The following is a 24,033-nucleotide window of genomic DNA, read 5'->3' as shown; positions in this document are numbered from 1 at the left end:
GGGATGCATACTGCAACCCCCCCCTGCAAATAGCTAAAATCCGCGAACACTTATAACCCCTCTAAAAACACTTAGAACTGCCTATTTTGACAGTTTAAACACAAGGAAAACCCACTAAAAATGCTTATACCTGAGTATATTAGTAGTTTTATCACAAAAAGTACATTTAGTCATAAAAATATGAGAATACAGTAATTAGTGAATATTTCTCAGTGCAAAATACTGCGAATGGGCGAATTTTCCGCGAATAATGGGTAGATACGTTCCACAGAGATATCCGCGAATATGTGAGCCCGCAAATCGTGAGAACGCGAATATGGGGGGTTTACTGTATAGACAAACCTACCCTAGATAATTTATCAGAGATGATCATGGTCCAGTGGAAATGGCAGAGGAGGAAGCAGATTTGTCATGTACCAGAGATGGTGTTAATAAACAAAGAAAACGTATTAACATTTATGAATGGAAGACCATTGAAGATTCAGTTTGTAAAAAAATCGGTGCTCTGAAACTTTAAGATAATGAATTTACTTCTTCTACTGAATGTCAAGTGTATATTTGATTTTATTTTTTAGGTTTTCCAGATTAATTTTTTTTTTTTGCCTAGAGCAAGGGTTCAAGGTTTGTATTAAGGATTTTCAAACTGAATAACAAAAATATCATTATATACGCCATCGTTTGAGATGTATCATACTGAAATGAATCAACAGTAACAGCTATACATAATTCAGTATTTGAGTAATTATGTACTTACATATCATTTGAATATTTATCACTCTTACAATAAAACATTATAATAACATCATAGTACACTGTAATATTAGAACAGTAATGAAAATAAAGGATCGAAATACAAATGTAAAAGGGAGAAAATTAGTTACACGATTACCAGGACACTGATCTTGTCACTAGTGGCGATGACAGGCTCTCAGTGAAAGGGGTAAAGATTGCTTGGTTAAGGGGTTAGCCCACCCAGTTAAGATTAAAAGCCTTTTTTAATGGTTTTCATATTGTGTTCCACTTAGGATTCAGTTTAACCATTGTACTAGTTGCTCTACTGGTTTCGGCTATTCTTATTAATGTTCTACCACTGTTCTGCTGTCTGCTTTTTTGGCTTTTTGACAAACATTCCATCTATTCTTCCAAGTGACACTTACTACTGACTCTTTCTTTAGTATATGTTCATTTTACTGACAGTTGTCAGTGTTCTACAGTGTTTTCTTCATTCCACGAATGTTCCACCATTCTACTTTTCATTTGATGTTTTAATTCTGTAGTGACAATCTCGATGCACCAGCTCTGATCTTTATACTGTACCTACTGTATATCCTGCCTGTCTTTATAACTGTTTTACTGACCTTTCCTGTGGTGCTGTAAGATTCCATTGACTTTTTCCTTGCGCATACATTAAAGCCCCATAGTGTTTGAATTCTCATTAATTGCTCTTTTTCCCAATGTTTACTGTTCTTAAAATGAATTATCATTCTTTGAAAACAAGACAGTTTTTTGGAATTCTCTGTTTTTCCTCTGCATTTCACCATCTACTATGCTTATAGGATATCATCATCAAAATGTGATGTGCTGTCAGACCTGAGTTGTGTTTTAAACTTCAGTCTTTGCTTCGTGTGATTTTAAATTGATGGCACAATTTCTTTTGATTATTCCTCTTCAGAAGACACAGCTTGCATTGTTCAAGGAGATAAGGAATAAAAGTGGTATTAGATTTACAGTGATTCTTTTACTAAGTCATCAGTAACAGCTATTACAAATTCTCTTCTGTTATTTGAGGATATATGAGTTGTTGACAAGGAAGTATTTTAAATGAAACATGAATTAATTAAATCAGAGTAGAAAGTAAATGTTAATTTAAATTCTCTTCTTTGCAAAATTGCAAATGGCAGATGGGTGCAGGACTCCTTGGGGACCATCCACCTGTTTTTGCTAGCTTGTTAATTTGAGTCTCGTACTCAGTTACTTGATCATCAGTTAGTTCAGGCATCATTCTGGAGAGATAAAATAGATTTATTAAATACAGATAATGTCCTAATAGTCACTACATTGAATCACAGATATGGGTACTGTATTTGATATATCTCATGATGAATCTCGGTTAACACCAAAGTTAAATTAAGACTGTTCTACACACATCATATATATATATATATATATATATATATATATATACAGTACCCTGAACTTACGCGAGGTTAGGTTCCAGAACCTCTTGCGCAACATGAATTTTCGCGTAAGTTTGGCACAGTCTCTAAAAATGCTAATAAATGCTTATTTCTAAAGTTTAAACACTAAATATGACCCTGAGCATGCTCCCAAATTATTAAGTTAACTTTTAATGAAATTAAGGTTACTGTAATTTCATTTAAAAGTTATCATAATACATTACCCTTAAAAAAAGAAATAAATGGTTGACATAAAAATAGAGAGTTAGAAGAGGATTTCTGTCTCTCTCCCTTTCCGACCGATCTATTTTTAGAAGTCTTCTAAACTTCTTTTTAATAACTTCTTTATTCTAAGTCTCTCTTTGTTCTAAAATGCTATTTCGTGAACAAACAGTGTTTTATTTTGACTAATACAACTTTTAGTTATTATGTCTATGTTCTAGAACGCATTTGCCACTCTAGCGCATTTACACTTCATAGACGGCACGGGTAAAATTAGATCAATTTATCTACTGTACAAGTAAAGACGTACAGAGAAGTAATAAGTTGTAAAAATGTGTGAGCGCTAACTATGAACGGGAGAGAGAGAGAGAGAGAGAGAGAGAGAGAGAGAGAGAGAGAGAGAGAGAAGGGTTGTCCTTACTTAAGAGAGTGAAATTATTCATCAGTTATTACTGAGACTGAGAGAATAACACGAGAGAGAGAGAGAGAGAGAGAGAGATTGCCCTTACTTGAAATATCAAGTTAAATTATTTATGAATTATTACGGAGACAAAGAGAACAACATGAGAGAGAGAGAGAGAAGCTATTCTTACGTTAGATATCAAAAGATGGAAACTCGGTATTAAACTAACTTTTAAATGAAATGAGTTGTAAAAATGTCCAAGCGGAGACTGAGAGAATACCTGGGACCCAGATATTATAGATAAAATCTTCCTCCAACCGGCAATTAAGAAAATTAAAGAGAAATTGTCAACTGAAGTGACGTAATAGCTGACCTATGGACCTTTTGGTATAAATAACACTTCTCTGTAACTGTTCTCATTCATTACTTGCCTGAAGAGACAGACAGTTGGTCTCTGAAATGTAGCATTAAGTTTCTACATTTTGACATTTTTATGGGCTCTTATATTTTTGATATATATATATATATATATATATATATATATATATATATATATATATATATATATATATATTAATGATGAATAATATTGCGAAGGCAAGGAAGAACATTCTTCATTATATGACCTTTCGAGGTATAAAACCTCATCATCAGGCTGAAAAACTGACATGGATGAGAATCAATGAAATTACAGTAAAATGAATTGTCAGAATAAATCTTCAGCAAAAATACTAACCAAATATATAAAACGAACAGTAATTACAAACTAAAAGGGTGAGACGCAAAATAACGAAAAATAGCTAAAATCCACAGACACTTATAACCCCTCTAAAAGCACTTAGAACTGCCTATTTTGACAGTTTAAACACAAGAAAACCCCTCTGAAAATGCTTATACCTGAGTATTTTAATAGTTTTATCACTAAAAGTCCATTTAGTCATGAAAAAATGAAAATATAGTAATTAGTGAATATTTCAGTGAAAAATACCGCGAATGGGCGAATTTTCCGCGAGTAATGGGTAGATACGTTCCACAGAGAAATCCGCGAATCGTGAGAACGCGAATATGGGGGTTTACTGTACTTGTATAGACAAACCTACTGAAGATTCAGTTTGTAAAAAAGATTGGGGCTCTGAAACTTTAAGGTAATGACAATTGCTGCTATAAAATATTAGTGACAAATTCCAGTTTATTCTGTGTTAATGGGTAATTTCAGTTCAAAAGCTAGATGGTAGAATCAGCTTTGATTAAACGAAGAAATACAATGGACCTCTCAAAAGGAGCCTGGGACTCAGATAGCCTATAAATAAAATCTTCCTCCAACCAGCTGTTAGGAAGATTAAAGAGATATTGTCAAATGGAGTGACATGACGGCTGACCTATGGACCTTTTGGTATAAATACCGCTTTTCTGTAACTCTTCTCATTCGTTACTTGCCTGAAGAGAGAGATAGTTGGTCTCTGAAATGTAGCATTAACTTTCTACATTTTGGCATTTTTATGGGCTCCTTATATTTGATGGAATTCTGTTTTAATATTTCACGGTCATAATATATATATATATATATATATATGTATATAGTGTATATAGGCTATACATATTTGTATATTTGTGTAATATGTATATTATATATATATATATTATGTATATATCTACAGTATCTATAATGATAATATCCGAGTGGATCTTGTTTGTCTTCCCCTGGGTGACAGTAGGGAAGAATGACACAGCCACCCACCCCTGCAAACTGGTTTGGCAGCCCTGGGTGGTGGCAGGGTAAGTAGGGGAGACATCTACCTTCCTCCTGCTTACCTGTTTGTCCGCTCCAGGTGTGGATGGGGAGGTAGGGGATCTAGAGGGTAGGGGAGACAGCAGCGCTGAGATCCAGCACGCTACCACGCTAACAAGCTCATATATATATATATATATATATATATATATATATATATATATATATATATATATATATATATATATATATATATATATATATATATATATATATATATATATATATATATATATATATATATATATATATATATATATATATATATATATATATATATATATATATATATAGGCCTACTAATACGGTCATCAGGCTAACATAAAATACCAGAAAACTGTAATTAACAACAATTGTATCCTAAGTCAACAAGGCCCATAACTTGTGGTAAAGATTGATCTATAAGGGAAGTGAGATGGGGAACGTTAATTATGGCTCTACCTTTTCCTTGTTGATAAGTTTATCATAGTGACGATTTTAAGAATTAAAGAAACTCGAGTATTTAAGAATATCATAGTGTGCATAGGTCTCAATCTTTACTATCAGAAAGACTTATGTTTTCATGGATCCTTTTCGCTCAAGTCCGCTTTAAATTGGAAAAATTTCCAGTTGATTTCTTATTGTCGTCTTCCTATTTTAAATCGCAGTGCCAGCTGTTTACAAAACTACTGTCATAAAAAGTAAAATTCACTTTAAATATAAGGCAATTTCCCATTTTATTTCTTATTGTCTTAAATTTTGAAATTGCAATGCTAGTTTTTGTACTTGATACTCCTATCAGTCAACTATCACGTGTATAAGTTATATAATGCGTACAAAATCAGGTTTTACCCTACTTAGATTGAAAGACTACAAAGATTGGTAATCTTAGTGTTTTCCATAGTTTTCTTTTTGTGGGGGTGTTGGTTAAAGTTGCTAGTCCTAAACCCTTGACTCTGGTTGTGACTTTCTGCACTTGACAAACCATCAGGTACTTAAATCTCTACGTAGGTTGTTTTCTCCTTAGGAGCTAGTCAAGTTACACTGTATAACTTGCTCTAGGAACCAGTTATTCTGGTGATTATTTTGTGGGTTGTACAACAGAAGTTGTTTATCGTAGACTAAGCTTGTAACAAGTGGATTATCGTCTTTTAGGTCAAATGTACAGAAAGCTGCCAGTTATCCCATAACTATAACATTCTAAGACTGTTTACAGCAGAAACGATCTAGCCAACGCGAGAGGATGACCAGGATTGGATGCCATCGTTGTTGCCACAGCATCACTAAACTAGTTGCCAAAAAAACCTCTGTGTGAGAGACCAAGCCTTTACTTCTTATTACAGATACTTTAAGAAAGTTTCAGTAGTCACTGCTGTGTCATTTTATTATCCATGCCACACTCAGTTCACACTCTTCTAATCCCATAAGCTTTGTCATATTTATCCTTAACTGGTTTTTCTTGTCAATCAGTTACATCTATCGTGTGTGTAAATTAATCAGTACACAAAAGGCAAATTGGATGTGTCGGCATGACATGAATTGACAGTCAAATGAGTACCCAAGTTATTGTATGATTAATTATTAGAGATTTATTTGTATTATAAAAAACAAAGATAAAACTGCACTATTTTGCTGTAAATAGATCTTGCATAGTTTGAACCTGATTAGATTAGGAGTTGAGACAGAAATTTTGATTGGCAAATATGTGATTGTAAATGCTGATACAGAAACAAGAAAAGTATGTTTATTTCATAATCTGGAGCAATATGTAAAAACTTAGTTATACAAACCAAAGACACTGTTTGGAGCCAATTCACGCATGATTTAGAGGACATGGGTACTTGTATGCTTGCATGTAATTTGATAAGAAAGGTACCTTATCAGTTTCATTGTACTGTATCCTATCCCACCCCACTGCTAGGCTCTTCTTGGCTGATACTTGAAGTAAGATTTGAATACAATGCATTTTGGTACTGTACATATTTCAACCTATGCTTGTATGTAAAGGAAGTGTTACGGTCGATTTTTTCCCGCACCTTTCATCTACAAGGATACCAAAGGTGTGCTTGTTGTTGCATAGGACAGATCCTTTGTTACTGTAAACAGGAGTAGTTGTTTGCATATGCATATTCAGCCAAGTAATATTCATCCCACCAGGCACTTTGCAAATAATTTTAGCAATTTAAATGCTATGCATGAAGGACATTTGTCAGTTTTTCATAGATTTGGCCCCAACATGGTAGCCTACCCGCCACAGACCTTGCCAGTGTCTAAAACTGATAGTTATTGTTTAACAACAAAGCCATTAGAATGAAACTACCTAGAATATGTTCACAGTATGATTGTACTGGCACAGGTTAATCAGGTTACAATGTGTCAGCTGACATAGCCTAGTCGTCAGTTGGGAAGGTGTCTATCAGACTTTTTTTTTCATACAAGATGACAGACATTTGCCACTTCATAGATATTCGTATGTATGTGTATATTCATATATTCAACTGATTTAATATGACTTACCAGTTGTGCTTGTCTGATTGGTGTTTACCAATTCTAGGGAAGTATGTAAAGCTTTTGTAAGTTAAAACACTTTCATAGGTACAGCAGTGACAAAGTAGCTGATGGTTATGGGTAAGGGATAAATTTGCGATGTTATAAAAAAAAAAAAGTGTGTAAGATTGCTGATTTACCTAGCAGATTCAACCAGAATTGTTGTACATGGAGAGATGTTACTTGCAGCAAGAGTTGAGTTCAGGAGATGTGCTGTGGCCGCCGAAAGGTATACGATGTCTAGATAACCATTTACCTGCAAAAAAAAAAAAATGGTTATAAATACATATATTTATAAGTACCCTTAATATCAAATTCACTTTACCTTTGGACTAACTTACCCCCAAAGGTAATTATATATGATGATGCATCTGTCTTGGACAGGATTCGAACCTCTGCCTTTTGAGATGATACAGAGGAGACCGGGACATATCCATTCGGCTATCATTAAGTGTACACATTCCTTGAGAGTCAAAATTGGCCCATCTCCACCATGATAGCTAATCGCAAAGTATGTAACTCTTGACCATTTATGATAGTTTTACTACTAATACTCACATGACTCCCTTTATGTTCTCGTACAGCAGATGAATCAACTTACATTTCTCTTGATAGCTGAATGGATAATGCCTTCACTCCTCTGTAGCAAACCCAGAGTGTAGGTGCACTAATTATTCACTATTCCCTTTGGGTGTAATTTATTCTCAAGTTAAAGTGAGGTCAGTATTAGGGGGCATTTGTGTCTTAATATTTGTGAATGTAAAAACTCACATGTGTACAAGCGACAAAACTATCATATGCATAAATATACGATGTATAGTTTGTTTATTTCAATGAGCAAACACATCGTTCCCTTGATGAGGGGTGGCTCCAGAGAAAAACAGTAATAGGCCTTGTCAGATTCATTCTTTAACTGCTAAATCTGCTGTCCATTACAACATTCACTGCTTCGTTTTCCTGGTTTCCATTCACTTTCATTACTTTACTCGCGCTCTTAGTAAATTTAAACTTTTTGTCTTATTAGTATATGCATTTATTAAACAGCTGTGGAGAAATAACTTACCCTTGCCTGAGCTATATGCCAAACCTTTCACTCCTCCACTTACGTACTCTTTGACTTTTCATGAACTTTCAACATACAAATTTCTAATAATTCTTGAAAATACCTTTTCTGCACCATACATCCTCATAACCAGCATCGCTTCGCTACTAATTCTATTACTGGCCTTTAGTAAGATATGCCACATTCAGCTTTTTTTTTCTTACACTCAAATTTCTCATAAACGGTTTCATAGCAGCGGTTGATCCATAAACCTTCCTCCTTGTGTAAATGCGCACAAACCCCCATAGGGGGTTAGTGCCGTCAGTGTAGGCATCCTTTCAGCCCCTAGCTGCAACCCCCTTTCCTTCCTTTTACTGCACCTCCATCCATCTTACTATCCACCCTCTCCTAACAATTATTTCACAGTGCAACTGCGAGGTGTTCCTCCTGTTACACCTTTCAGACCTACCTACTTTCAATTCTCTTTCCATCGCTGAATGACCTCACATTGCCCCAGTGCTTGGCCTTTGGCCTAAACTCTGCATTCCATTTTATTCCATGCGCATTACCTTTCTGTTAGTAGTCGTTATGTTACCTGTCTTAATTTTTCAGTCCAAATCCATACACCTTCCCCTGTGCACTCATTCATGTGTTATTCCCTTAGAATTCATACAGTCAAACGTATCACCTTTGACTCATACTAAGAAATCATTTCTTTTCTCTGTCTGTCTTGGGGTGGCTTCAGACAAAACGAGGAACTTCTGAAACAGCCATTTCATAATTCTACGTAGAAGGTTCGTCAGCAATACGTAAAAATACTTACAAACACTGTGCCATGCGCCTTGCAAGCACTCTCGGACTTTCTTGGACCTTCCATTCACATACCTCTCTCACTCCATTTGTCCAACATTTTTTGGGCGTATCTTGTTTGTCAGTTTTCCAGAAACAGTGTATCAGTTGATTTGAATCCTTTTGGATTTACTTGTTAGGTTAACAGTGATAACTAAAATTCATTCTCTCTCTCTCTCTCTCTCTCTCTCTCTCTCTCTCTCTCTCTCTCTCTCTCTCTCTCTCTCTCTCTCTCTCTGTATGATCCTCGAATGCTCAGTGTATCAGGTACAGAAAGCGAATAAGAAAATGACTAACCGAGCTTGCATTTCATATACTGTAATTTTTATCCCCATAACAGTACGATTGCGGCAACAGAGAACGTAGGATATTGAAAGGGCACAAACAAAAACAAACATTTCATATATATATATATATATATATATATATATATATATATATATATATATATATGACTTTTATCACATCACCATGATTTATATACAAGCATTAAACTACAAACGTACTTTAATATCAATTCGCTCTACCTCGGAAATAATATATTTTCATATATGTTACCGAAGGAATTTTTAGTTGATAATAAGTTCGTCGTCCTGTGGGCTCGAACCAACGAAAGACAAGAACTCAGGACTACAGTGACGCCTTTACCCACACGGCCAACAAGTGAGGTATAAGTTGATACCAGCTCCCACATACAAATCCCCGTCGAACTCGGGTATTTGTATTTAGAGTCAATATCAACCCACCTCTGCCATGCTGACCATGTAGTGCGTTTGTTGCATGCAGCCATATTATGGCTTTTTATCACATCACTGTGATTCATATACAAGCATTAAGCTACAAACGTCCTTTAATATCCAATTCGCTCTACCTTGGAAATATATTTTCATATATGTTACCAAAGGGGAATTTTTTAGTTGATAATAAGTTTGTCGTCCCGTGGGCTCAAACCAACGAAAGACAAGAACTCAGGACTACAGTGACGCCTTTACCCACATGGCCAACAAGTAAGGTATAAGTTGATGCCGGTTCCCACATACAAATCCCCGTCGAACTCGGGTATTTGTATTTAGAGTCGATATCAAATACCTGAGTTCGACGGGGATTTGTATGTGGGAGCCGGTATCAACTTATACCTCACTTGTTAGCCGTGTGGGTAAAGGCGTCACTTTAGTCCTGAGTTCTTGTCTTTCGTTGGTTCGAGCCCACGGGACGACGAACTCATCAACTAAAAAATTCCCCTTCGGTAACATATATGAAAAAATATTATTTCAGAGGTAGAGCAAATTGGATATTAAAGGATGTTTGTAACTTAATGCCTGTATATGAATCACGGTGATGTGATAAAAAGTCATAATATGGCTGCGTGCGACAAACGTACTACATGGCCAGCATGGCAGAGGTGGGTTGATATCGACTCTAAATACAAATACCCGAGTTCGACAGGGACTTGTATGTGGGAGCCGGTATCAACTTATACCTCACTTGTTGGCCGTGTGGGTAAAGGCGTCACTGTAGTCCTGAGTTCTTGTCTTTCGTTGGTTCAAGCCCATGGGACGACGAACTTATTATCAACTAAAAAATTCCCCTTCGGTAATATATATGAAAATATATTATTTCCGAGGTAGAGCGAATTGGATATTAAAGGACGTTTGTAGCTTAATGCTTGTATATGAATCACGGTGATGTGATAAAAAGTTATAATATGGCTGCGTGCGACAAACGCACTACATGGTCAGCATGGCAGAGGTGGGTTGATATCGACTCTAAATACAAATACCTGAGTTCGACGGGGATTTGGATGTGGGAGCCGGTATCAACTTATACCTCACTTGTTGGCCATGTGGGTAAAGGCGTCACTGAAGTCCTGAGTTCTTGTCTTTCGTTGGTTCGAGCCCACAGGACGACGAACTTATAATCAACTAAAAAATTCCCCTTCGGTAACATATATGAAAATATATTATTTCCGAGGTAGAGTGAATTGGATATTAAAGGACGTTTGTAGTTTAATGCTTTTATATATATATATATATATATATATATATATATATATATATATATATATATATATATATATATATATTATATATAAGAAGGCTCCTTAGGAAGGACAACATTATATTTACTGGTCACTTCCACAACATTAGATCCCCCTCGATTTGGGACCACCTTGACGTGGTGAGGAGGCTCTTGAACCCCAGGAATCTGTTCCCGGGTTTGAGTACAAGAGTCCCATAAACCATTATATATTTCTTTGAATTAATTTTGTGGAATTTTCTGCATTTGCTAGAATTTATTGGACCTGATAAACAGGAAAAGATATCATAACTGGGATTAGGTTTATATCCGAAGCTAAATAGTGGGAACTGTTGTAGGACCATCAGCTGCACGATAATGTTCGGACCTGAGATTTATCAGGCTGAACTATTCTTTAGGGCTGGACCACGGATTCCAGGTAGGTCCAGTTCTGGGAATAGGACTCTCGGCTTTCTATCTGGTTTGCCCATAACACGATGAGAGTGGGGATGATAGTATTCTTGTAATACCTTCTGACTTCGTTCCGAGCAAGCAGGTTTAGCTTACTTGGGCCACTATAATCGTGTTGTCTCATCCCTTGTGGGGTAGGTTAGAGACGCGGACATTTGGGAGTCAGTTCTCACTTGTGCCATTGGTGGAAGAATAATCCCCATGAAAGGCTGATATATCTTTTTTAAGATTTTCACGTTTATTATTTTTTTTTACCCCTCTCAAATCATTATGTCTAGCATTTATAAGGATTCGAGTACCCCTGGACCCTCTGATGGTGCTGTTCTAGCACAGATGACGACCTCTGCACTCATCTTGGAGATTGAAATTTCTCCAAATGTTGATGACTTCTCCAAAAACAAATTGACAAAAAGCATTAATAACAAATAACCTTATCCCCTGCTGACTTCCCCTCCCCTGGACCCTCTAGCCATGCTTCATTGATGACGACTTGAAGCAAGGACACGGACTTCTCTAAGAAATCTTCATTCAAAATTAAATCTTCAGCACAGCCAGGTTGTGTGAAAAATTTGGGAATGCTCCATATCGAAGACTTACCAGTCTGCTGTGATTATGAAATGATCTCGACAGCTCCGAAATCATTTGGAACTGTTGTAGAAATCAGGATGAACTTTATTGACATTGAATCTAAATGGGAAGCGTGGGTTACCTTTAGTAGCCATGATGAGGCTCTAAAGGTTACCATACGGGAAGCCATAACAGTCAAAGTTCCCAAAGACATAGACGTTTATGTGCCATCTAAATAGGCTCAGGATAAACCAGAGAGAAACCAGAATGCAGAAATAAGGACTCCTAAACCTCCCATGTGGGTGGTAGCCTCAGCCAAGAGGAAAATTATAACTACTATAAATTTTGCAGGTTTCTTCAGAAAAAGGTGGGAGGAATAAAGAGCGGTGATATTTCTCGTTTTGGGAAGAACACCGTTCTTATTCATGCCAAATCCACAACCCAAGCATATATGCTGACCTTGTTGGACATAAAAAACGATGAAATGATTACGAAGATCGAGTCCCACTTAAGCTTTAGTTTTGGGAGAGGAGTACTATTTGATAAAGACCTTTATGACATGACAGAAGATATTCTAGAAATGAGTCCCACTTCAGTTTGGAGAGTGAAAATGGCAGCTGTTGCCAACATGATCATTTTAACCTTTGTAGACTATGAAGTAACTTCTCCTGTCATATTTGAAAATGAAAGGGTACGAGTACGTCCTTTCCAGCAAGACCAATGCAGTGCTATCATTGCTTTAAGTTTGGCCACCCATCAAAAAAATGCAAAAATGCTAAAATTTGTATAAACTGCTGTGGTGTCCATCATGATGATGAATGTAGAAGAAAGCGAAATGTGTTAATTGTCAACTGGAACATAAATCCAATAATAAAAATTGTGAAATTTACAAATATGAACTGTCTGCACTAAATAAAGCCAGTGCAGAGCATATAAGTATCGGTTTTGTAAAAAGGCAGTTAGGACAACAACCTAGGAGCTATGCTGAAGTTCTTAAGCCTCTACCACTAGGGGTGCAGTGGCAGCACCCTCTAATGTAGTAGGTGCATCAACCCCTGTGGTAGTGGCCCAGCCATCTTGGTCAGGTGCTCGGCCTGCTGAGGCTAGAGCACAAGCCCCCAAGGAGGATAAGATGGCACTTAACCCAACACCTTGGAATTGTCTCAGGCAGAGTCTCTGCCTGATTTAATGGAGATTGAGGAGCAAAAGCACCAAAAGAGGAGACGTTCCCCCTCATCCTCTCCTCTGATTAACATGCATCACTTAGTAATAGATACGAAGTACTAAGCTTGATGCAAGAACCCCAGCCTGAATTTAAACAAGCTGACAAGAAAAGGAAACAAAATGATACCAGTTAATCAACAGATAAACCAAACCTGTCAAGACCAGTCTTTTCCAAATCATCTCTTGATAATACTCATAAACAAAAGAGAGTAAATGAGGAGGCTCCATTCAAAGGGCCTTCCACCGAGCCCCAAAAATAGTTTTCACGTCAATACTATAATGGAACTGTAGAGGTCTTAGGGCTCGAAGTGAAGAGCTGAAGGTACTGTTCCATGACCATAGCCCAGGTATTGTGTGTCTCCAGGAAATTAAGCTTGGAAGCACACAGTATAATCCTGGGTTAAATTACAGCCTATATAATTCACCACCAATCGGAGATAGAGCTAAGGGAGGTGCAGCAGTTATTGCTCATAAGTCGTTGCAACACTCCTTGCCATCAATTAATACTCATCCCCAAGCTGTAGCAGTAACTTTCATTTTAGACAAGCAAATTACAGTTTGCTCCATCTATCTTCCTCCTGATTTGAATTTCACTTATAATGATATTCATTTACTGATCAATCAGCTTCCTACTCCTGTCCTCCTCCTCGTTGATTTTAATGCTCACAACCCCATATGGGGTGGGAACACGACAAGGGTAGGATGTTGGAGGATATTATGGGTGATAATATCACTATACTCAATAATGGAGCCATGACTTACCGTAACATCTACTCCAGTACTTATTCAGCTATCGATCTGAGCTTTTGCTCATCTAGTGTTCACATTAATTGTGAATGGTCAGTAAATGAATATCCAAATGGGAGTGACCACTTCCCAATTCATATAAAAAACAGTTAAGATTCAGCCCTCTGAATCACCTCCCAAATGGAAGGTAGACGAAGCAGACTGGAAGGAATTTAGTGAGTCTGTTGTCATGGATAAGAATGTAAAATCATTTCCATCTATCTCGGAGGCATATAATTACTTCAGTGACACCACCATCAACAGTGCAATTGCCTCTATTCCAACAACAAAAGGGAAGCCCTCTAGACCAGCAGTTCCTTGGTGGAACAAAACCTGCAGTAGTATGAGAAAGATCACTAGAAAATGCTACATAAAGTATAAGAGGAGTGGAACTGCCCAAGCCAAAGTTATTTACCAATGTGCTGTGGCCAAGCAAAATAAATATTTTAAAAAAGCAAAAAGAGAGTCATGGATGTACTACATTAATGGTGTTAGCTCAAAAACACCATCCAAAATGATTTCGAAGAAAATTAAAAAACTAAATGGTAAGTTTATCCCTGAACCTCAGCCTACCCTTAAGATAAATGGTGACCTAATCACGCAACCAGAGAGGGTCGCAGAAAAATTAGGAGAACATTTCTCGAGAATATCAAGTAGTGAGAACTATTCTCTAGAATTCCAAGACATTAGAAATTACCAGATTCCCCTCGATTTGAGTGAAAATAATTTTGAACCATATAATGCAAAATTTACACTGCAAGAACTCAAAGATGCCTTGCAAAATACCAAACCATCAGCCCCTGGTAAGGATAAAATACTCTAAGAAATGCTGAAACACCTTCCAGAAAAGTCAAAGACATTTCTTTTAGATATTATAATAAATGAAATCTGGGAAACTGGCTGTATTCCTAAGAGCTGGAAATTATCATTAATCCTCCATATGAAGAAACCAAACAAGGATCCTGCTTTACCCAGCAGCTACAGACCAATAGCTCTCATCAGTTGTGTTTGTAAGCTGATGGAAAAGATGATTAACACCAGACTTGTATGGCACTTAGGAACAAATAAATTGCTTTCTCCATTCCAGTTTGGCTTTAGGAAAAGTAGATCTACTTTAAATCCCTTGCTCAGGCTTTCAAACCAAATACAGCAAGGTTTTGCTAATCAGAGCCAAACAATAGGAGTTTTCTTTGATTTGGAAAAGGCATATGACACCACATGGCGTTATGGTATTATAAAAAAAAGTATAAGATGGGCATTAAAGGAAAACTGATCAGATTTATAAATTCATTTATATCAAAAAGATATATAAAGGTAAGAGTTGGGAATTATGTATCACTACCCTTCTTACAAGAAGAGGGAGTTCCTCAGGGTAGTGTCCTTAGTGTCACCCTCTTTGCTGTTGCCATTAATGGAATATTAGAAAAGATATCACCAGTAAAAGGGTCTTTATTTGTAGATGATTTGGCTCTGTACTGCACAGGATATGATGCAGCATCTACTAGCGGGTTCATGCAAAGAGCCATCAATAAAGTAAGCAAGTGGGCTAATGAGCAAGGGTTTTGAGTTTCCTAATCTAAAACTGTCTCTGTTCGGTTCTGCAGACGCCGAACTAAGGAAGCCATTCCAACTCTTACCTTAAATGTAATTATTTTACCTTCCTCAACTGAAGTACAGTTTTTAGGAATGGTCTTTGATGAAAAGCTCACTTGGAATAATCATATTGACCATTGAAACTGAAGAGATCACTAAATATTTTAAAAGTAGTATCTAATTTTAATTGGGGTGCTGATAAGAAATCGTTGTTAAGGCTTTATATTGCAGTATGTTTATGTAAGTTAGACTTTGGCTGCCAAGTATACTCGTCTGCTTCAGAGACTAAACTAAAGGAATTGGACGCTATGCACAATATGGGGCTAAGGATGTGCACTGGAGCTTTTAGAACTTCACCTATTAAAAGTATTTATGTAGACCCCCATCAGCTACCACTGGACTTAAGGAGGCATGAGCTAGGTCTGAAACACATGTGCAGCTGAAAGAAGAATACTTCTTTTGAGATCTTAAAACAGTGTGACTCAACTCTTTTTAGATCTAGAACTTCAATACCATTTCAAATCAGTGAACTGGAGGATGAAAGTATAAAAACGCAGAAGATCCTACAAGTGAAACATCCTGCTATCCCTCCATGGTTTGTTCCAGCAGTAGATGTGTGCATTAAAGAGACCAAGAAGAAAGATCATCCGGAAGAAGTCAGAAACAAGTTTTTGGAACATGATGAAAGGCATATAAATGACAGGAAAATCTATACTGACGGATCAAAATCGGAAGATGGAATAGATGTGCCGTGGTGTGTGAGGGGGAATCATATATAAAAAAAAGTTATCAGACTCCTCATCCATATTCACTGCTGAAGCAACAGCCATAGTTGATGCTTTAAATCTTGTCTCTGATAAGAAATTTAAATCCACAGTAATATATAGTGACTAAAGGAGTGTTTATAAGCCCTAAAGAAGTTTAACCCTACCCATCTTTCTATTCGCCACAAATCAGTAAAGATTTGTTGGATTCCTGGGCACACTGGTCTAGAAGGGAACGAACTGGCTGAGATGTGATTTCTTAATTAATAGGGTGCCACATTTGGAAATAGCAGATATAAGGAGAAACACAGAAAAGGACAGAATCTAAGCAGAGTTGATAAGAGAGGAAAGAGAGAGAACTATTCCGACGTGAGGGGAAGCAGAAAAGAAACCGAAAGACAGAAAGAGAATAAGTGTGTAGTGGTGATTGATTCTCAGAACATTAGTCCCCTTAATCAAATGCGTTAGGTCTCTCAATCCAATATTCAAAGTCTCGAACCAGTAGAAACTATAGGGTGGAAACTTAAAAAAGGAAGTGCAAAATAAAGTAGAAACGGGAACAATTAATAATTTTCCCCCCTAACCTTAAGTCTTTGTTTTAAAGAATCACTTGTTCCTACTTACAATAATAATTATTACCACATGCCCTACCCCTGACACGTTATCTTAGATGCCATGCACTTATAAAGAAGAAAGAAACGGGGCACAACAATACATATACATACGTGCACAGTTTACAACAGTAACACCTCAATTTAATGGACCTCTGTACTTACCAGCTACATAATTATTTTTCCCATGCTTCCATTTAAATCTTTTGAATTGGATGTTAAATGTAGAATACATGCTAGTTTAGGTTAATAATTGTACGGAATTATTGTTACTGTAAAATATCTAGAAAATCTCAAGTTCAGGACGTAATATACTGTGTTTGGTACTTAACAGACAGCCAAACCCTGAAGCATCTGAAGAGTTGAGGTGCTACTATCTATCTATCTATCTATCTATCTATCTATATATATATATATATATATATATATATATATATATATATATATATATATATATATATATATATATATATATATATATATATATATATATGAGAGAGTTTAGATTACCGTGCATTTGGGATTGATGTATGATAAGGGTTGTAAATGTCAATGTCGTCTGGCTCTTTCTTGGTGGTCACCCATCCAGCTACTTGTCAGACCCCAATTTGCACAAATTTTTATTAAAATTACACATTCTCATGAACTTCATACCACTAAAAACGTAAAAGCCTAAGAATGAGAACTCCCAGGACCTTAAAAAGATGTATTCCGTTACCTCTGGTAAATTGCGGAGATCGTTCATTCTAGTTGGAGAGAGAAGAATGATTTCCACTCCCTCAAGACTGATGTAAGCACCCGATGTTGGTTTCGAGTCTTTGTTCAGCGCTGATGCTTCTTCATCGACCGTGAAGTCTTTCGTTCCTTCTGTTCTCTGGTTTTCCTTGACTTCCTCAGTATTCTGATCGAAGTTTTCTTGCTTTTCCCGACAGTCGCTGTTTCGTGCTTCAAAATCGCGTTTGGTTTCCTCATTCTCTGCATTTTCTTTGTCTGTCACGCACGCTTCTGTCTGCATGTGCTGTGCATCATTCGCTCCATTGTGCAAGATTTCTGCTATTTCGCTTTTATCTTTGTGCCCAGTTTCTTCTTTTGAGCAAGAATTTTCATTCACTTGGTTTCCATTTGCTTTCAATGGCTTGTTACTTTCTAGTGAAATACTTTCTTTAGTTGCTTTTACAGTCACAGCTTCGTTAAAGTTGTCACTGAGGTTTAAATTGTCAGCGTCCTGAACACGACAGTTTTTCCATAATAATTCCAAAAGATATTCGGTGTTCATTTGGGCAACTTCAGTTCCACTCTGCAAAAGTTTTAAAAAGTAACCTGAGACTGACTTTGAGTTGGTTATTCAGATATAACAGGATCCACCACCTCCCCGCATCTCGAAAAAGGGGGAAGCCAAAGTGTTTATCACCAAATCGCCATAATTTTGTGTTGATGAGATTCTTAATCCATTATTATGATTAGTATGCTCGAAAATATTTAAAATAAATTAGTTTACTTACATATTTACTTCGTCCGTTCTGAATTTTGGCAAGGTCGATGTTGGTCGTTGCAAGAGCAGTAGCGGGAAATGGTCCTGACAAAATGTCTCCCCAGTAGCCAACCCGTCTGTGCTTTTGCAGACCCACAGAGAAGACAGCCACTGGAAAGATGAGATGGCAGCCGTTGCCATGAAGTATCGGCTTGAGAAATTATTATTATTATTATTATTATTATTATTATTATTATTATTATTATTATTATTATTATTATTATTATTATTATTAACCCGAAAAACCATCAATTTTCCTAGAAACCTTCCTTACGGTGTGTGCGCTCTACAGTAAAATATTTCATACACACACGTCGGTAATAAATCGCATCCATATCACAAACGGGTTAAAAGATGACGCGAAGACTAAGTGGAGAACGAATCTTTGGTAAATGCTGGATAACCTCTTGAAGCATTTGGTTAGTACTACTAATAAGTCGTTGACTTGTATTTAACCTGTTCGTGTAGTGTGCGAGATAAGTTACTGGCGTGTTTTTATGGCGTTTTTACTGTTGTGCGGACTCACTCTGGATTGAACTTAAGACTGAAATCCTTATCGTTTATGCCCCTGTTTTCGTGGAAGCACTTTAATTTGATTCACATTTCCTTCAGTAAATGTCCTTAGTAGCTGATTAAAAAATTATCGTCTAATAATAGGTAATTTTTGCCAGTATTTGTATATGACGATAGTTAGTTAATTTTATGTGTTTTTTATAGACAGCATTCGAGGTTACAATAACAAACTCTCTGAAATTTTTAATCATTTGAAAATGTTTCTTATCATTTTTATGTTGTCCACTGGCTTTACTATGCTATACAGGTGATCGTTATAAGTGCCAGAGATTATAATAAATTAAATTTTTTTTATTAGTTTTTGTAACAAAAATTGTTGGCTGTTCACCTGCAAGATGTATAGTTTGAAGGGCTGTTATTTTTGAAAGTTTAGTAGCACCAGCAAAGTATTTCAGTTTGTGCCTTTCTTATGTAAAGGAAATTCCTTGAAATCTGGAGATTGAAGTTTTTGTTTTTACTACGTAGAATCTTCCATCTCTCATGGAAATTTTACCAAAAGCCATAGATTCATTGACGGTAAGTTTCATATTCATGAATGCTATTTCACAGTATATACGAAAAATACCTTGTGTAGATTTACCTGATGCTAGAGAAGTGTTTGGCACGCTAGACTTGGTTTGCACGGCCAGATCAAAAGCGTGACCTGTATGCCTCCATTCCAGAAACTCATTTCCCCATCCAGAACAGATGCCTACGTATCCATCTCGATTCTCTGGTGTTTCATTTAATTTTTTGTTGTTACTCGACGTTTTCTTCTCCGCTGTTGATGAAGGGCAGAAACTGTCCAGGCGAAAAGATAGTCTCATGTGCCAGGCCCAGTCCGCGTCACCCCTTCTGTTGTCGTAACGATTCTTCAGGAATTGCCTTAAACGGGCATCCCTAAAATGGACAGTGGAGTATGGATTTCGACCAGTCAAGTGTGAGATTTTAAATGCTGTGCTTATTATTATTATTATTATTATTATTATTATTATTATTATTATTATTATTATTATTATTATTATTATTATTCCTACACACTTACTACTGTTTCATGAAAATTCAGTTGCTGTAGCTATGATAAACTTCTGACTTCATGAAATGCGTATATATATATATCATATTAAAGCTCTCGTAGTGTCATTTATAATTATAGTTAAAGTATATTAGATTCTTCGGTTATAGTGGCCATACGTATGTTTTTTTTCGGTAGTGTAATGTGTTTTGCGTTGATTTAAACTATAATGTTCAAGTTATTAATATTGATAAAGATTGGTATATATTGAAACCTGCAATAGTTTCTCGCAAAATGCAGAGCTCATTCTAAGCTTCCCCAGCTCAGCATCGGACCGGACGCCGCTTAGAAGGCAGCAAAGGGGTTCACTTTAAAGTCGTAATGGACCTTTTCCATTACATCGGTATGGGTATATGGCTAAATTTAAAGTCTGGGGACATCGTCTGCTCTTACTCTAATGATATTTAACTTACCATGCAAGTGCCGGGTCATACTCCGATGGTTTGAGCTTGTACCAACTCTTGAAAACGTCGTCCATAGCGTCTCTTTCTCTGTATTTAAGCTTAGATGCTGCAACTATGCCCACAAGGTGATCAAACTGGGAGGCATCTGTTACGTTCCTGCCATAAAGATTAATCCTTATTTGTTAAATGTTGAGTCGTTCTTGTATTTGAAAGTTTCACATTGTCTTTTAAGAGATAAGTTGCATCAAAATAAATTGACGAATGTACAAAATAGATTTTTAAAAATAACTAGACCTAATAGTTATAGGGGGAGAGTGGTTGGGGACCTTAATGTTGTGTGTTTGATGATTCACAGATGCCTATTGCTTATTCAGTAATTAGGTAACATTGGACTGCGTCTTGGTATTTACTAGCGAGAGACATAAGATTACTGGTCTTTGTTATTGAGGATTAGAAGTAAACATTTAGAACTCCGAAGCTGACATAATCTTTGCGGGAAAGGTATGATAGGCTGAAGGGATAAGACGAATATAAGAGATGCTGAAGAGGAGTAAAAGAAAAGTGTGTACGGTAATGTTATGATCATTTAAAGAGAACACTATAAATGAAAAGTAAATGGGTAACTTATCAAAACATGATTGATAAGTATCGGAATGAAATAACATATTCATAATTATTCTGTTCATGATTTCAAAAGTAATATCGAGGTGTTAAGGTAATCCTTGTGTTCTGTGGATTTCTTTTCCGACTTGCATTCACTATCCTTAAGGGTCTCGAATATGTTCCCAGCCTTTGATAGTATGAGTGGGAGTCTAAGAGAGACATATTTGTTTTTCTTTATTTGCTTCTCTATCACAGTAGTCTTAGGCGCAGTTTCTTTCAGATCTCGTCGCTAATCATTCTTTCTCCTTACGAATATTTATGACAGTACAGTCGGATAGCCTCTGTTGAAGAGTTAGCCTTTGTCATAAACTAGTTTATGATCAGTGATTCGTTCCCACTAAAAAATGTAACGTATTATATCACAAACACCAGCTCCTTACCTTGCATATTCTCGAGCAACGCTGTCAAGATAATCTTTTGATACAGGTCGCAGAGTCAAATTTCCCCAGAGGTCGAGGAGGAGAGTGGCTCTCTCATGAAGGCCCAGTCCTCTCCGTAAACAAACTCCAAGCAGTAGTATTATCCTTGCATACAGTTCTACATGAGCCTCCAATACAAATATCTGTAAATACGAGCCGTTCAATAATGTCCCTACATTGTCATGGAGTGCGTTTTGCGTATAGGACTAAGAAATTAAGTCGTGAAAGAAGATGTGAAGTGTTGTTATAATCCTTATGTAACCAAACCAGTGAAGATACTTATAGTTCTAGCCTGAAGGGTTCAATCCCAAATAAAAAGCGAAATTTGGTAAGGACGCTAAGGAGATAAAAATTCCAAGAAAGATAAATATCTTAGACCCTCTAAAGGAACTGCAAAGAACTTTTGATATAACATACAATTAACCTAAGCAATTTCAAAATAGAGGACTTATAATATATTCAAAGTGTATAAAAATGTTATTAATAATGCCTGAAATATCGTGTTTCCATAAGGGAAATAAAGGAAATTCCTTACAAAGATGAAATAAGGTTGAAAGGGAGGTGGAGATGGCTTGGGCATATCCGGGAATTAGGCCACATTTTAGGGAACCCAAACCCGCGATGTTAGATGTATAAATTAAGTGAGGTGCAGAAAATACTAACCTTTAGATTAGTCCCGTTTTTCCTCCTCGCAATCATGCTAAGCAAATGCCGATGATCTCCAGCCCCTACCAGGAGCAGCTGATATTCTTTGCGGTCGTCTGTAGGAGATAAAACGAGTTGCAAGTGACTGATATACCCAAATTAGTTGCTTTGAGATTGAAATGACTTTATGCCAGCAGACACTTTCTTCCCGACTAACCAGTCAAAGGATTTTTTTTATTAATGTATACCCTAATTGGCAAGAGCATGGCGTATGTAGCCGATAAGCTTGTGTTTAATATGCCTAATACGGATGCCTCACGAACATGGTAAGTTACTTACGATTAGAATAACTAATAAGATCAGCTGCTGGTGAAAACCCCCACCAATTGAATAGGCCATGGCCATGCATTTTCCACTTAGACCGCAAGAGTGAACTTCACCTGCAGTGTGTACTAAACGCACCTGGTATAAACAACTCGAGGTGCCATGGTAACCGGGAGACCGACCAATCATCGTTCAGGAGGAGAAACCCGTCCAATCGCAGAATGTTTACATTCTTGGTGTAGCCAAGTTCGGTCGTCTTTTAAAAAGTAATTTTGTGTCATTGTCGTCTTAACGGTAGAATCTTCTGCTCTCAAGTAAAATGGTCGACAAAGTTGAAAAGATGTGAGTTGAAACATGACTGCGTTTTAAGCATGAATTTACTCTGGCGTAGATGTTTACCCTAAGCCTAGTGCTCTTGGTTAGGCCTACAGTGCTGGTGAGACAGTCATGAAGGTTTTTTTCCAACGTCAGTAGGTCAGCTCAGTTTTGCCATAAGATGACAAAATAATTGCTGTAAATTTTTACTTTCAACCAGAATGGCATTCTGGCGTAGATGGTTACCCTAGGCCACGTATCCTTGGTTAGGCTTACCTATCTGGTGAGATAGCAGGCAAATAGGCTAGGTATGAATGTGCTCTTCTAACTTCAGTTGGTAAACTGAGTTTTGCAAATATGGGTGGATGCATGCAGAGTAGAGAGACGGGCAGGTGTGAGAAAATCGACCATGAAAATGGGCCAAACCTAACCTTTCCTAGAAAGCTGTGTCCTACCCCAACCATACCTTACCTTACCTTCCCAACCTGACAGGGTGTTGTCCCCTGACTGGCTGGGGGGTTGCAGCTTAACCCCCCAAGCAACATTGAATATTGGAAACACATTGATGGGACAGGTATTTCTAAGTATTAGCTCCATGCCTGTTTTTGGAAACAGGTTTCTTCTACACTTTTAGGGCTGCTGATAATGGAGGTGAGTTTGTTTATTGTCGGCCAACTGGTATTTGCCCCTTAACTCTACTCAACAGGAAAGGGGGACTGTGGGAATTCAGGGTTTTGGGTGGGGGAGAACACAGAAATGAAGCGGACATATTTGGAAGCATCCTTGGAGGAGGAAAATGCCAGGGAGCCATCCGTCACTAGGAGGGAGTGGCTGAATGGGAGGGAGGGAGAAAGTTCCTCATGTGCCCGAACAGCGGGGGAAAGTGAGGATGGCGCAAGTGGTGGTGGGAAGAGGAATGCGCAAACGCAGAACGCGTTGGGAACAAGAGTGGGTAGCAACAAAATGGTGGGGGACGCAGCACAGCCTGTTAACGGGCATGGGACAAAGAACATGTGACCGTCAAAAATAAAACCGCCTCCTTTACCAGCAGCCCTAAAAGTGTAA

The 24,033-nt window shown here is 37.2% G+C and overlaps 2 protein-coding genes across 7 annotated transcripts in view; one reads left to right on the top strand and one right to left on the bottom strand.

Annotated features, from left to right (window-relative positions):
* The window catches only part of LOC136853880 (CWF19-like protein 1), a 96,211-nt gene that overhangs the window by 4,492 nt on the left and 67,686 nt on the right, over nt 1-24,033 (top strand). For 2 of the 6 annotated variants that reach the window (XR_010857586.1, XM_067129807.1), the window contains exon 1: nt 22,818-22,995. The exons of 2 other annotated variants lie outside the window; for them this stretch is intronic. Coding sequence is in view for 2 of the 4 variants with exons in the window: in XM_067129807.1 (XP_066985908.1) it covers nt 22,973-22,995 (23 nt within the window). In the remaining 2 variants the exon portion in view is untranslated. Of the gene's footprint in view, nt 1-22,796; nt 22,996-24,033 lie in introns of those variants that run through there. 2 more of the 6 variants (XM_067129813.1, XM_067129820.1) reach the window with 2 other exon arrangements.
* Nucleotides 1,719-22,833, bottom strand: Dnaaf3 (Dynein axonemal assembly factor 3). The gene is made up of 9 exons (XM_067129801.1): nt 22,669-22,833; nt 22,348-22,445; nt 21,646-21,827; nt 20,612-20,758; nt 19,725-20,023; nt 18,543-18,682; nt 17,759-18,337; nt 7,258-7,373; nt 1,719-2,003 (listed from the first exon to the last, which is right to left on the bottom strand). The coding sequence occupies exons 1-9, from the start codon at nt 22,736-22,738 to the stop codon at nt 1,862-1,864; spliced, it is 1,773 nt and encodes a 590-aa protein (XP_066985902.1). The 5' UTR covers nt 22,739-22,833; the 3' UTR covers nt 1,719-1,861.

Source organism: Macrobrachium rosenbergii, chromosome 3 (assembly GCF_040412425.1).
Source record: "Macrobrachium rosenbergii isolate ZJJX-2024 chromosome 3, ASM4041242v1, whole genome shotgun sequence".
NCBI classification, from domain to species: Eukaryota; Metazoa; Arthropoda; class Malacostraca; order Decapoda; family Palaemonidae; genus Macrobrachium; species Macrobrachium rosenbergii.
Note: the sequence above shows the minus strand (reverse complement) of the source record. Positions and strands in the feature narration are given on the sequence as shown.

Coding starts and splice junctions, on each gene's coding strand:
- Dnaaf3 (XM_067129801.1), bottom strand. CDS start 22,738: ATGCATGGCCATGGCCTATTCAATTGGTGGGGGTTTTCACCAGCAGCT. Junction 20,024..20,611: donor TATGACCCGGCACTTGCATG/GTAAGTTAAATA, acceptor TGTCCATTTTAG/GGATGCCCGTTTAAGGCAAT. Junction 7,374..17,758: donor ATCTCCGCAATTTACCAGAG/GTAACGGAATAC, acceptor TTTTTTTTGCAG/GTAAATGGTTATCTAGACAT.